At 55.1% G+C, this 14,495-nt stretch overlaps 4 protein-coding genes across 4 annotated transcripts; all 4 read left to right on the forward strand.

Moving 5' to 3' along the window:
- Window positions 1–861: 861 nt before the first annotated feature.
- COLE_00386 (uncharacterized protein) lies at window positions 862–2,519 on the forward strand (the record flags this gene model as incomplete). The annotated part of the gene is made up of 10 exons (XM_018421526.2): window positions 862–982; window positions 1,019–1,088; window positions 1,124–1,206; window positions 1,260–1,395; window positions 1,436–1,589; window positions 1,631–1,861; window positions 1,900–2,044; window positions 2,090–2,246; window positions 2,287–2,377; window positions 2,427–2,519. 10 exons carry the CDS (start codon window positions 862–864, stop codon window positions 2,517–2,519), a joined length of 1,281 nt encoding a protein of 426 aa, XP_018276364.1.
- A 448-nt stretch (window positions 2,520–2,967) lies between these two features.
- COLE_00387 (uncharacterized protein) lies at window positions 2,968–5,395 on the forward strand (the record flags this gene model as incomplete). The annotated part of the gene is made up of 10 exons (XM_018424115.2): window positions 2,968–3,227; window positions 3,278–3,389; window positions 3,436–3,600; window positions 3,639–3,779; window positions 3,815–4,086; window positions 4,122–4,266; window positions 4,307–4,465; window positions 4,509–4,978; window positions 5,032–5,194; window positions 5,231–5,395. 10 exons carry the CDS (start codon window positions 2,968–2,970, stop codon window positions 5,393–5,395), a joined length of 2,052 nt encoding a protein of 683 aa, XP_018276365.1.
- A 198-nt stretch (window positions 5,396–5,593) lies between these two features.
- Window positions 5,594–7,918, forward strand: COLE_00388 (uncharacterized protein; the record flags this gene model as incomplete). Its single annotated transcript, XM_018421527.2, has 7 exons — window positions 5,594–5,919; window positions 5,954–6,377; window positions 6,421–6,744; window positions 6,783–6,927; window positions 6,969–7,537; window positions 7,588–7,715; window positions 7,771–7,918. The coding sequence occupies 7 exons, from the start codon at window positions 5,594–5,596 to the stop codon at window positions 7,916–7,918; spliced, it is 2,064 nt and encodes a 687-aa protein (XP_018276366.1).
- A 962-nt stretch (window positions 7,919–8,880) lies between these two features.
- On the forward strand, window positions 8,881–14,413 carry COLE_00389 (uncharacterized protein; the record flags this gene model as incomplete). The annotated part of the gene is made up of 18 exons (XM_065626078.1): window positions 8,881–9,042; window positions 9,142–9,226; window positions 9,279–9,343; window positions 9,383–9,416; window positions 9,463–9,631; window positions 9,667–9,904; window positions 9,940–10,509; window positions 10,552–10,641; window positions 10,680–10,778; window positions 10,812–11,497; window positions 11,536–11,954; window positions 11,990–12,077; window positions 12,121–13,237; window positions 13,290–13,833; window positions 13,870–13,905; window positions 13,943–14,028; window positions 14,065–14,314; window positions 14,355–14,413. The coding sequence occupies 18 exons, from the start codon at window positions 8,881–8,883 to the stop codon at window positions 14,411–14,413; spliced, it is 4,797 nt and encodes a 1,598-aa protein (XP_065482572.1).
- Window positions 14,414–14,495: the final 82 nt, after the last annotated feature.

Consider the following 14,495-nt stretch of genomic DNA (forward strand, 5'->3'; position numbering starts at 1 on the left):
GAAATCGGCCGGCTGGCGCGGCTGGGAAAGGGGAAGAAGTGACACGGGAGGAACATGGCAGGTGCACAGGAACCGCACTGCGCAGGCCCGCAAGGCTCGCAGTACCGCAGAGCACGCGAGCAACGCGAGCAACGCGAGCGCGGAGAGCGCATGCTGGCGCCCAGGGAGTGGGGTGGAAGTATCGTAACCCAATTAAGGCTATTTCCACAGGTCCTCTTCCCAGTTTCCGTCGGATTGTCAGTTTGTCAACTTTGACAGCTTAACAGGTACGCGGTTGAGTAGGCGCATGCGGGGAGACGTACGCCTCATACGCCTCGTACGCCTCGTCGCTCGTAGGCCTTCACTTGGATCACCTCTTTACGTGGCATCGCGACGAGCTGCGCGAGCTGCGCGAGCTGCTTGCCGCTAGAGATGCTGACTCCTCCACTGCCTGAAATTGCCTGCAAAGCATTTCCTTTCCAACCAACCCGCCCCCCCTCACCCTTACTGTACAGAAAATCCCATCTATAACTATCACTCAAAACCTCTCACACTTTCTGCACTCCTTCTTTCACAGCAAGTTCTGATCAGCTGGCAGCTGCCAGTCTGCTACCATGCTACCCCGCCAGCGCCACCCCAGCAACATCCGCTAAGAAACTGAGTCGTAGTATGTACTGGGGAAGGATGACCACGATAAGGTCGCTATCGCGCCGCCGACAATGGAATTTATTTCATACTTTTGTATTTTATTATTCCATAGCTGCCACGTGACATGCCAACACGCGTCGTTCGCCCACTCCGTCATCCGTCATTGCGAGTTGAGGTTCAGTTCAAGGAAGCTAGCTGTTTGACTTCTCATTCAGCCCAGCATTCCAACCTACCATGTCCGCCCAATCTCAAGATTCGAGCACGACCCTCCAGCTGATTACAGCTAATGGCTTGCGCAGATCGGACCCCGCGGCGGCCGAAGCAAGCTATCGTGCAGTACTCTCCAAGCAAACCAGTGCGTGCAGCAGCTCAGCCTTGCTGACGTCTGCAGCCGATGAGCAGGAACTCAAGGACCAGGAGATGGCTCTCCTCAAGCTGGGCTCATTGTATCGTGACGAAAAGCATGTCTTTTTAATGGGTCGGTCGCTGACCTCAGTAAGATGAGCGAGCTGGCGCAGCTTGTCGTTGACTCGCGCGGGTACATGTCCACTGTCGCTAAGGCCAAGACAGCCAAACTCAGTGGGTCTACACGGCAGTCATTTTTATTGCAGCCCTCTGACGCATTATTGCAGTTCGATCTCTGATTGACCTCTTTCCTCCCTCTGCTCGGGAGCTTCAGATGAAGGTCACGAGCGAGAACATCGAATGGGCGCGGAAGGAGAGGCGTGTCTTCCTCCGCCAAAGTTTGGAGATCAAGCTCGTTGCTCTGTGAGTCCTACATTCAGCTCTGATTTCTGACGCTATCAAGCCACATTGACGCCCATAACCATCGCCAGGCTCTCAGCTTGACCGAGGACCTTCTCAAGGAGCTAAAGCAGCTTGACGACAAGATCATCCTCACAGAAGTCTTCCTCCTGGAATCGCGTGCTGCCCATGCTATTCAGAACCTTCCGCGCTCAAAGGTATAACCACACTATAACAGACCTCGCGCTAACTGATATAGGCCGCTCTCACTTCAGCACGCACAGCTGCTAATTCCATTTACTGCCCTCCCATCCTCCAAGCGCAACTCGATTTGCAGGCGGGAGCTCTGAATGCGGACGATAAGGATTACAAGACCGGCTACTCGTACTTTTTTGAAGCCTTCGAAGGATTCATTCAGGTTGACGAGAACGATTCCAGGGCCCTCAGTTCTCTCAAGTACATGCTGCTCTGCAAAATCATGATGGGGCTTGTAGGTTCCTCCCCAAAACTGTCTGCTTACCACCTCAGCCCGATGATGTAGCGGCCCTTCTGACAATGAAGTCAGCCGCACGCTTTGCTGGCAAGGATTTGGATGCCATGAAAGCTGTGGCGCGTGCTCAGACCGAGCGAAGTCTTGAGATGTTCAAGAGAACTCTCCAAGACTATCAGGATCGTAAGTGGTTTACTCATCTGCGGTCGAAGACTCACATCACTACAGAACTCCACAAGGATCCCCTCATTCGATCTCATCTCTCTGCCCTGTATGACACCCTTCTGGAGCAGAATCTTCTCCGTGTCATCGAGCCGTACTCGTCAGTCGAGTTGTCGTGGATTGCCCACGAAGTCGGTCAAGGGCGAGACGTCGTCGAGGAGAAGTACGTCCATTCTCCGCACTACAATCAGACTGACCGCCAGACTGAGCCAAATGATCTTGGATCAGGTGTTTTTCGGCGTTCTGAACGAGAAGGCCGGGACGCTTGAAGTCTTCGGCGAGATGCAGTCTGAGGTGAGTGCATTGACTCACGAGCTGGACGAGCGCTCGCTAATAGGCTCAGGGCCTTCTTAGTGGGGCCTACGACACGATGAAGCAGATGGGGAGCGTTATCCAGGCTCTGTATGAGAAGGTAAGTTTCTGCGTCCCTCAATAATTGCCGAAAGCTCTATGCTCATGACTAGGCCACAAGCTTGTCCTAGCTGGATCATAGTTTAGGTACTGGACAGCATGAGAGGTTGTGTCGGTGACGTTCACAGGTCCACCGAAAGTATGCATATATCGGTAGATGATGCCGAGCTTGATTGAGGTGGCTGAACAATAAAGGAATTCATCGCGCTTGGTGGCATCACGGCGTTCAGTTTTGGCCTGGGGCAGGATTGTGCTTCCGGGGCCCATTACGACATGTGCCTTGCACAGACATTCCCCGCGCGATCCTGGTCCTGCTCACGAGCTGGCTAGCTGGCCATCTGCCTGCTGTGTCTTCGTTTGTCATTCTCCTCATTCATCGCCCATTTTGGTGTAACTGGATATCCCTCTCACCCGCTTTCCATCGCCTCTACTCCGCGTCCCGTCAAGTCTTCCATCGCCACGGATTGCTCGTCATGACCACCTTGCAGTTTCAACCGCTGCAGTCTCAACCAACTCCTGAGTTCTGGGCATCTCTCACTTCCCTCAAGCTCGATAAACTAGGTCTAGACGACTCCGTCCTCCCCATCTACGCTGTTGTCGACGAGGGCCGCCAGATCTTGGCTCATGTCACTTCCAAAGAGCCTCAGAGCCCCGCAAGTGACGTTCATCAACATCTTGTCCACGGAGGCGTCATTCTCTCAGCCGCGGCCTTTGAGAAGCCCAAAGCGCCCAAGTAAGGCTCAATGGTCAACGGAAAGCGATCGTCATCCACTGACTTGGAAGCGCGCATCAGCACTCCGTAATCATCGAGGGCGAGTTCAAGAACTTCAATACCGTCGAGGAGTTTCGTTCCCCACAGCCCAAAAAGGCTCTATTCGACTCTGTAGTGGCACGGGTGGGTTGCTCCTGCGTAGTCGCACCGGTGGATCGTTGACGCCTAGATGGTCGAGTCGTTTGCAACAGACAGGCCTGTCTTGAACAGGTTTGTCATGTTTGCGTTCGCCGACCTCAAGAAGTACGTTTACCACTATCGTTTCGCTTTCCCTGCGCTCGTCTCGAAACCTGCCTGGCAAGTGGACGGGTCATTTGAATATGCCGCGCGTACTGTACGTCTCATTGCGCTCGCTTTCATACTCACTTCAAGGATGTGGACGAAGTTCGAAAGTTACTCACGCACAATACCGACTGCTCTGATGCGTATCTCGTCAAAGGCCCTCCAGGCCAGCGCCGGCTTGCGCCTATCACGCGCGCCAAGTCATTCTTTGACGGCGTCCCCGATGCAGAGGTGAGGACAGCTCAACGTTCAACTGACATAACTAGAGGATGCTGGTCTTCCACGATCCTTCAGCTCTACCTGACAATCCGGGATGGTTGTTGCGCAACGTACTATACTATCTGCAAGTACACCAGGGCATCCTCAAGGTTACCGTCCTCTGCCTCCGGCAAGGCGACGCCAGCCGCACGGCGGCACTATTCACAACCAAGCCAACCGCTCCGCACGCCATGCTTCAAGCGGTAGGATGGGAGCGTGATCATAACGGGGCTCTTAACAGCAAGCGGGCGGACCTCGGGTCATCGCTCAATCCTACCCGGTGAGTTTGCTCCGGATGCGCTCCACTAACACCAGTCTTGCCGAGCAGGCAGTTGATCTGAACTTAAAGCTGATGCGCTGGCGCATTATGCCCGAGCTGGACCTGGACAAGGTGTCCTCGACGAGGTGCCTACTCTTGGGCGCAGGAACCCTGGGATGCTATGTTGCCCGTGCTTTGATGGTACGGACGCACATCTGCCCAGTGCAGCGCTCACACGCAGGGATGGGGCATCAGGACGATCACCTTTGTTGACTCTGCTCGGGTGTCGTTCTCGAACCCCGTGCGACAGCCCCTGTTTCGATTCGAGGACTGTCTTGATGGAGGCAAACCGAAGGCTGCGTGCGCTGCGGAACGCCTCAAAGAGATTTTCCCTTCCGTCGTGAGTGATCCGCGCTCTCTCTGGATTTTCCATCTAACTGCAGAACGCTGCCGCTCACGCGTTCATGATTCCCATGCCAGGACACCCAGTGGGCCCACTGGAGTCTGCACCTGGTGCCAAGCAAAGTGTTGAGCTCTTGGAGAGTCTCATCTCGAACCACGACGTTATCTTCCTCCTGATGGATTCTCGAGAGTCTCGGTGGCTTCCCACTCTGATCGCCGCCAGCCAAGGTAAACTGGTTATTAACGCAGCACTCGGGTTTGACAGCTACCTTGTCATGCGCCACGGCGTAGGGGCCTACGAGAGTCATCCAAATCGCCTCGGCTGTTACTTCTGTAATGACATTGTCGCGCCCGCCGATGTGAGGCTCGCGTGCGACACAACTTCTGACAAGCAGTCATTAACCGACCGTACACTAGATCAAATGTGCACTGTCACCCGGCCGGGAATTGCTCCTATTGCTGCAGCCTCCGCTGTAGAGATGCTGGCGGCCGTTGTTCAACACCCTCTCGGGTAAGATGATCGTGCCCGTCGAGAATTTCTCGCATGCGGTCGTTAACGAACAGGCGAGGCGCCCCCGCCGAGCGACCGAGTCCAACGATTTCAGAATCTCAGCCTGGGTCTCCACTTGGACCAGTGCCCCATCAGCTGCGGGGTACTCTTAGCCAGTGGAACACGTCTATTGTGGAAGGCTACGCATTTGAGCGTTGCACTGCGTGTAGTGCAAAGGTAAATCATTCAGAGATGGTGTGCTGAGTAATCAAGGTAGTGCAAGCGTATCGGGATGGTGGAGTGGGGTTCCTTTATCAAGTGTTCAATGAGCAAGGTCATCTAGAGAAGGTGACTGGTCTGGACAAGTTGTATGAGGAGGCTGAGGCAGCGTTGAACTCGGTCGACTGGGAGGAGGCCAGTGACTCCTCACTCCAATGAATAACTTGTTACGTAATTACAGGAGTATTTGTTCCCGTTCCTCGGCGTCGATGTAAACAAACAACGTTGTTGTCCCTTCATCTCCACCCCACTCCTGCACTCTCCCCGCCATTTCCATTTGGCAACTCTCTCCCCACTTGCGCATCGTCATCTTGCCAGAGGCAACTGACACCAATCATTCACTGTACGCGACGCGTCATGCAACCACACCGGCGCACGCTGGCTCCAAGTGGGCCGGCCGGAAATTCGGCCATGGTGCCCGCTGCTCCCGCAGCCGCCCCTCCTCCGACCTCTATGAGGAAGGCTCCTCAGCGCAGCAGCGGCTTACCTCGGGCATCAATGGCGTCTCATCCTTATGCTTCTCAGTCGCGTTTATCTACTGCCGCGGGCGAAGGCTTGCTACAGAAGAGGCGCAGTATGATGGCACCGAGCCGCCCAGCAGATTCTCTGCTTTCCTCAAGTGCAACTCGCGCCGACGTCGCTTTGAATGGCAAGACACCCCAGTCGGGGCGTGCTCTTAATCCGTACGTGCCCTTGTTGAGGTTTCTCTGACCTTAGGATTCGTCGAGCATCTGCGCTAGGCCCCACAGTAGGACGGCAATCCACGCTTGCACCATCATACGGGTCCTTCCCTTTCAAGGATCCACGGCCTGTCAAAACCCCCGCTTTCACGGCCCAGTGCAAAGAGAAGATTGCCGGCTACCTGGCGCGCAGCCGGGCGCAATTGCCGCTGAGTGCCAACTGGCAATCGTCCCCTACTACACGTGAATTTAAAGATCTTTTCCGATATCTGGCTACCGAGCTCATCGGCCCCAGCTTTCCATGGGGGAAGAGCTTTGAGAAAGACTGCTTGTCCATCCTGCGCGATCTTCACTATCCTGTGCTGGACACGATCAGCAAGACTGCCGTCACTGTCCCAGGGAGTCAGCAGTCTTGGCCTTACATCCTCGCCATGCTGGATTGGATGGTAGAGCTGTGTAAAGTAAGTTTGAAGTTCTGTCCGCAGCAGTTGACACGTGCCTCAGGCCCAGCAACGTTGGCATGACCCGGAGTCAGTGTCTGACCCGCTCCTATGTCACGCGAGTGAGCTATCTCTCCAGCATCCACAACTGGAAGAGCGGCTCTTCTGGGATTTTGTGTCTGAAACGTACGCCGAGTGGTTCGAAGGTGAAGTAGAGGAATTCGAAACAGCTCAGCGTCAGCTGGAAGAAGCTTACGGTGAGTCACTATTAGCCGCCACTGTTGACGGTTCAGATCGCATTGCGGCGTCTTCGGTTGAAGAGTGCAGCCGCCTGGAACGTGACATTGGCGAAAGGGAGTCAGAGTTGCAAAAGCTTCAGAGCGACGACGTGAGTACGTGTGCGCTGACTTTGCTGAGGACTTGCAGTCGCCGATCAAAGCGATTGATGAGGAATACGACCGATTCATGAGCGACAAACTCAAGTTTGACAACTTCATCGAGAAGCATCGCGAGAAGGTCGACAACCTCAATCATCGCATCGAGGGTGTACGTGGGGCCATCGAGGACATTGGTATGTGATGCGTCTTCTGCTGCGAGTCGCTGACACCCTAGTGAAGCGAACCACCACCACGCGTCAGCATCTCATGGATGTCGAGGCCGAGGTTGCTGCACAGAACTTGTCACCAGATGAGATCAGCCGCATGCAACATGACAAGGTTGCCCTCACCCAACAACTTCATGACATCGGCACCAAGATCGCCGAGGTCAAGCGTCAGTGCCACGACCAGGAAATGCGCGTAACCAACTGTATGGACGAATGCGATCAACACCTCGACTCTTACGATCTTCTCGGTAGTCGAATTGGCACGCTGGGAGTGATCGCCGATCCTCTGCCGCCCGGGCTTGTTCGAATCGACTATTCGCTTAGCATCGACCTCGGCGCTGATGACGTTCAGGCGATTCTGCGGAGTGGGCGTGCAAAGCTGGAGACGATACGGCCCGCCCTGGACAGTTATGCTCAGGGATCGCGAGACCAGATCGATAAGCTTTGCGAGGAGGAAACGACTCTCGAGCGAAAGCACCAAGATGTGGCTGAAAGTGTGGATAACAGGCGGGAAGAGGTTCTCCGGCGGCAAATTCGCTACGACAAGGAACGCAAGCAAGTCGACGAGCAAAGGGAGGTGGGTTACAACGGCAGAGACAGTAACTGGAGCAAAGCTAATGAATCCAGCTGCTGAAAGAGGAGAAGAGTGAGCACGGCATGGCACTAGCCAATTTGGAAGCCGAAGTTCGAGGAAATGGACTGCCGCACGGTGGTGTGGTGCAGGCCAAGGCGCGCCTCGAAAGGTCAAGGATGGTGTAAGTTTTATGGGCATCTGTAATCAGTCAACCCTCTTGCTGACAGGACGTGCAGATTCGAGAGCTTGCTGCAGAAGACGCAGCAGCTTCAAGTGCGAGCCCTCACGGAACTTCTCGGACACGTGGAGGCGGTCTCGTCGTGCAAGGGTCGGACTGAGGAAAGTCTTGAGTCGGTCATGCGCTTTGCTGAGCGTCAAGATTGAAGAACATAGTGAAGTTTGATAATGGGGGCGTGGGTTTGAGACGTGCGTGAAATTACGTGAAATCCGAGGCCATCTCCACGTCCACAGTCGGAGTGGACGCGACCTTGCTCCCTAACTGTTCTATAGATGCTTGGGTGCCGCGTATGTACTATATCTCTAACTACTGCAGTGCTGGGAGGATTGGATATGCCAGCGGTCAATAGACTATAGGCCACGATACCATGTACTCCCAGCGGTCGTGTTGCAGCATCAATAGAATTGTATACGCATTCCTAAACCTCAGCCCTATTCCCTAATGCATGCCAAAACGCTTTTCGAGATCATGTCGTGCAGGCGGGTGCCCAGGCCCTGCCGCGCTCGGCCCAGGCGGCTGCCACGCTGTCAACTCTCAGTGTGCATTTATACTCACTCACACGCGCCACGCGACAACGCGCATCCAACCCTTACCACGCACCCTATCACCCTAAACCGCCCCTGGCACCCGGTCCACCATCCTTCCCTCCATTCACCTAGCGCCCAATCCACTCGCCGACATCCCATCTCTTCTCATCTTCATCACTCCACCCGCTCTAACTCTTCCTCCTCCCCACCTCTCTCCTCTCTGGCCTCTCATTCTCTTTCTCGCCAAGCCGCATCCTCCGGCCAGCCTCACTCTTCATCATCAACCTCTCCCACTCGCCCGGGCCCCAATCTTCTTCCCCAGTGTCGTTCCGCAAGTTGCCCAACGAGACGCGTCCGCGCGTCCGCACGTCCGCACGTCCACTCTATCCACTCGCGCACTCGCCTCTCCCTTCCACCCCCTCGCGTGGTTGCCGGCTTCACCTTCTGCCTTTACTCTCCCCCATCTACTGATCATTGCATCTTCCCTTCGCCCCATCGGCAGTCCGTTGGCCTCTACATCTGACTTCCGGGCTGGCTAGCGTTCATCTCCTCGTCCCCAGCTTCTGAACTTCGCTGTATCCATGGCGTTGGTGTACGCCAAGGGCACGCGGGTGTGGCTCCCCGACTCGGCAGCAGGCTGGATACCTGGAACGGTCACCGCTATTTCCCTCCCTGCTGACAAGGAGCCGTCCTCTGTCGTCACTATCACCGTCGCCCTCGACGGAGCATCTCCCGACCAAGCTGTGGCATCCAAAGACATCAAATGTACCTTGGCCGCCCTACAAGCTGCCTCGGAACCCAACTCGAGCGCGCTGTCGACCGCTCCTGCCAACTCTACTCAGGACGCACCACCTCCCTTGCGCAATCCTCCCCTTTTGGAGAGTTCGGAGGATCTGGCAAGCTTGAGTAATCTGAATGAGCCCAGTGGTACGTTGTCTCTGCATGTGGCACTTCTTGCCAGTCCGCACTAATGCAACAGTGCTGCATGCCATCGCGACTCGCTATGAGGCCCATCAGCCATACACATATTCTGGTATTGTGCTCGTGAGTACATTGGCCGACTCGTCACTAACGAGCGCGCAGGTCGCTCTTAATCCGTTTAGTCCCGTTCCACTGTGTGAGTTTGCACAGTCTGCACAGTCAAAGTCAATTCTAACTTGCAGATGGGAATGACATTCTTCACGCCTACGCTGGTAAGAAGAAGGGCGAACTTGAACCTCACTTGTTCGCCATCGCAGAGGAGGCGCTAGATGACATGCGGAGGGGGAGTGGAGGAGGCGGTGTTGACCCAACTGGTGCTGGTGACCAAACTATCGTTGTCAGTGGAGAAAGGTGAGCTTCAGAACGCAGGGTCGGCTGACGCGCAGTGGAGCGGGCAAGACCGTGTCCGCTAAGTACATTCTTCGCTACTTTGCGTCCGTTTACAACCCGTCGCGGACGGAGTCGAGTGGAGAGCGCCGGAGGGCGGATGGCACCGGCAACGACGAGGAAGGGATGAGCGAGATTGAGCGACAGATTCTGGCCAGTAATCCCATCATGGAGGCGTTTGGCAACGCCAAGACCACTCGCAACGACAACAGTTCTCGATTCGGCAAATACATTGAGGTAGGTTTTAAACAGGAATTGGCTGATTGCTCTAGGTGTTGTTCGATGCGGACAACAAGATCGTTGGAGCGCGCATTCGCACCTACCTTTTGGAACGCTCGCGTCTCGTATATCAACCAGAGACTGAACGCAACTATCACATCTTTTATCAGCTCCTATCGGGCGCTCCGTCCAAGGAGCGCAAGGACCTGTCTCTTCCCACGGACCCCCAGCAATTCGCCTATCTTGCCGGGGGAGGCTCCTCTTCCTCGACTATCCCCGGTGTCGACGACGTAAAGGAGTTCCGCGATACGCAAGAGGCCCTCAGTACCGTCGGCATCTCGGTGGAGCGGCAATGGAGCATCTTCAAGGTCCTGGCCGCTCTGCTTCACCTGGGCAATGTGAATATCACACAAGCGAGGACCGACGCTGTCCTCTCGGATGGTGATGAGTCGCTGATTTTGGCCACCAATCTCCTGGGGCTTCCTGTTGCAGATTTCAAGAAGTGGACGATCAAGAAACAGCTTGCGACGCGCACTGAGTCCGTCACAACCAACTTGACCGCCGCTCAAGCGACCGTGGTGCGCGATTCAGTTGCGAAGTTCATTTACTCTTGCCTATTTGACGTAAGTGTTCTTGGCTGAGTGTGTGCTTGGCTGACCTTGCAGTGGCTCGTGAGCGTTATCAACGAAAGTCTTGCGGGCGAGAATGGTGCCGGCGCACTTAAGTCCAGCAAGTTTATTGGTGTCCTGGATATCGTGAGACCACAGCCTGCCGCTAACATGCTAACAAGCAGTATGGCTTTGAGCACTTCAAGAAGAACTCGTTTGAACAGTTCTGCATCAACTGGGCGAACGAAAAGCTTCAGCAGCAGTTCAATGCTCATGTGTTCAAGGTTGGATTTGCGCGCCGGTCGGACTGACACCAGCTCGAGCAGGAGGAGTATATGCGTGAGCAAATCAACTGGACCTTCATCGACTTTACGGACAACCAAGCGTGCATCGATGTCATTGAGGGAAAGATGGGTGTCCTCGCGTTGCTAGACGAGGAGTCACGTCTACCGTCTGGCGCAGACGCTTCCTTCGCCAACAAGCTCCACCAGCAACTTGGCAAGCCAGAACATAAAGGCGTCTTTAAGAAACCTCGCTTCAATCAAAATGCCTTCACCATTGCACATTATGCTCACGACGTGACGTACGAGGTCGATGGGTTTTTGGAGAAGAATCGTGACACTGTCCCGGACGAGCACCTCACACTTCTGCAAAATGCCTCGAACGACTTCCTCCGGGAGGCAGTCGAGCGGTCCCTCGCTGTGGCGAGCACAGTATCAAGTACTCCTGCCACTCGAACGGGAGCGAAGCGAAGTGGGCCTGCGGCGCGAAAGCCTTCCCTGGGTTCCATCTTCAAGCACTCACTCATCAGTCTCATGGACACCATCAACAACACCAACGTCCACTACATCCGTTGCATCAAACCTAATGAGGCGAAGAGGGCATGGACATTCGAGCCGCAACAGGTTTTATCCCAACTGCGCGCCTGTGGCGTACTGGAAACCATTCGGATCAGCTGTGCGGGTTATCCGAGTCGTTGGACGTTTGCAGAGTTTGCCAACCGGTACGTGGGCGTAGTTGACAAACTGCTGACTTCGACAGGTACTACGTCCTTGTCAACTCAAAGGAGTGGGAGGGCAATTCGGATGTCAAAGCATTCTGTCAGCTACTTCTGCAGCGGACGCTGCGTGATGAGGACAAATATCAGATCGGCCTCTCGAAGATCTTCTTCCGTGCAGGCATGGTTGCTCAGCTCGAGGCCTTGCGCACGGCGAGGTTGAACGCCCTGGTCACACTAGTCCAAAAGAATGTCCGTCGCCGCATTGCATACAAGCAGTATCAAGATCTCCGGAAGAAGACGATCGCAATTCAAGCCTGGTGGCGCGGTGTCTTAGGCAGGCGACTGGCCGAGGAAACCAGGAAGCACGCGGCTGCCGTACTTATTCAACGCGCGTCCCGAGCCTACTTGCAGCGCCGCTCCTATCAGCAAACCAGGCAAGCCGTTGTTACCATCCAGTCTGGTTCGTTGGATTTCTGCGTGATGCTGACTTTGCAGCTGTGCGAGGCTACCAAGCCCGCAAACGCTACCACGAGGGTCGAATCGTGGCTGCAGCCGAGACTTTACAGCGGCTGTTCCGGGGCAGGCAAGTTTCCGATATCAAATTAAACTAATCTCAGTGCTGCGAGGAAGCGAGCCGCGAAGGAGACGAAGCGCATCACCATTCTGCAAACGCTCTGGCGCCGCAAGCTGGCCGTTCGCGAACTGCATGCTCTGAGGGCTGAGGCAAAGTCCGCATCCAAGCTCAAGGAGATCTCATATCAACTGGAGAACAAGGTGGTGGAGCTCACCAAGACTTTACAGAAGCGCAACGGGGAGAACAAGAGTCTCAACGTGCGAATCGCGGACTTGGAGAAGGAGCTTGCGGTCTGGCACTCCAAGCACGACGAAACGCACAGCCGCGCCGTGGAGTTGGAAGCCAAGCTCTCCTTGCCCACTGTTCCGCAGTCAAAGTTCAACGACATGTTGGGCGCGAAAAACGACGCAGAGTCTCGTCTGCGTGCCGCCATGAAGCGCGTTACCGAGCAGGAGGAGGATGTTGCTCGCCTTACCAGCCAACTGGAACGTGCAACCGCTGATTTCCATGAGCGCCAAGCCGCCATTGACAGTGCAGTGGCCAGACACAACGAGGATGCAGCGACGATGTCGGCCCTCCGACAGGAGGTGGCGTCGTTGAAGGAACAGATCAGCCGCGCCAACGCACTTCACACTCTCACCAAAGGGTCACGCGAACCTCCCACTTCCCCGACCTTCGACCGCGGGCTACGCGACTTTGCCAATGGTCTGCATGTAGCCGAGCGTGGCAATGGTTCGACGCGTCGCCGTCAACGCCGTCATAGCACCACTGGACATGGGGCAGCGGCAATTGTCCACTCGGACGACGACGGCTTCGATCTGAAGAAGGCGACCAGTAACCCTCGGGCCGTGTCAGTGATGTATCCACAGGGCACAGCTCTCCGTGGCCGAGACTCCAACGGGCTGCCAACTGTCAGCGACTCAACTCCAGACGAGGTTCTTCGTCTACTGGAGGACGAGGAAGGATTGGACGAAGACGTGCTCCATGGACTCATCGCCAATCTGAAGATTCCCGCAGCCAGCCTACACAACCCCCCATTGGCGAAAGAGGTCATCTTCCCTGCGCACCTCATCTCTCTCGTTTCCAACGAAATGTGGAAGCTTGGAATGATTCCGGAGAGTGAGCGCTTCCTCGCCAACGTCATGCAGAGCATCCAAAGTTACGTCATGGTCAGTCTACATTCTCTTCCTGGTCTGCCTCTCTGTTCTCGCTCACCCATAGCAATTCAAGGGCGAGGATGTGATAGTGCCCGGCATCTTCTGGCTCTCAAACGTACAGGAGATTCTCTCGTTCATCTGCGTTGCCGAATCGGACGCTCAGCAAGGCGTCGCTCCAGGCATGGACGAGCCTGGGGCGCGGGAGCTGGACTGGGAAGCCTATGAGCGCCTTGTGGGCATCGTCAAGCATGACCTAGACAGTCTCGAGTACAACATCTACCACACGTGGATGCTCGAAGTCAAGAAGAAGTTGGGCAAGATGGTGATCCCAGCCCTTATCGAATCACAGTCTTTGCCCGGCTTCATCACCTCAGATGGTAGCGGCAGGATGTTTTCTCGCATGATCGGCATGGGCGGCGGGAGCAACCAGCCTGCGGCGAGCATGGATGACATCCTCAACCTTCTCAACAAGGTCTGGAAGTGCCTCAAAAGCTACTACATGGAGGAGAGTGTCATGCAGCAAGTCGTCACTGAGCTTCTCAAGCTGATCGGCACCATCGCGTTCAATGATCTCATTATGCGACGCAACTTCTGCTCGTGGAAGCGAGGTATGTCCAACAACTTTTTGGAGCTGATCGGTTTAGCCATGCAGATCCAATATAACATTACCCGCATCGAAGGTGAGTGTCCTGTCTAGCTTCGCTCACCGTATCGCAGAGTGGTGCAAAGCTCATGATATGCCTGAAGGTCTGCTTCAACTTGAGCATCTCATGCAAGCCACAAAGTTGCTGCAGCTCAAGAAGGTGAGCATCCGTGAATCAGAGCAGAGCTCACTCCAGGCAACTCTTGGTGACATCGAGATACTGTTCGACGTCTGCTGGATCCTGTCACCTTCTCAAATCCAGAAACTGATCTCGCAATATCACAACGCCGATTACGAAGCCCCCATCTCCCCTGATATCCTTAAAGCTGTTGCCGCTCGCGTTCGTCCAGAGGATAAGAACGACCAGCTGCTCCTCCAAACTGAGCAGGACGAGGTTGGACCGTACCAGATCCCTCCTCCTCGTGACATTGCTGGCCTAGAGACCTGTATGTGGTTAAGTCGCGCACTTGCTGACTCATTTACCAGATGTGCCTGCATGGCTCAACGTGCCCCTGATTCGTCGTCTTGCAACATTCGTTGCGTAATGTTATAGAGATGAGAGGTGATATTCTAAATGTACATTGGATCCAGGCGCGAGGGAGTGAGGGAGTAATGGAGGGAGGTAGG

Source organism: Cutaneotrichosporon oleaginosum, assembly GCF_008065305.1.
Source record: "Cutaneotrichosporon oleaginosum strain ATCC 20508 chromosome Unknown ATCC20508_contig01, whole genome shotgun sequence".
Classification (NCBI taxonomy): Eukaryota; Fungi; Basidiomycota; class Tremellomycetes; order Trichosporonales; family Trichosporonaceae; genus Cutaneotrichosporon; species Cutaneotrichosporon oleaginosum.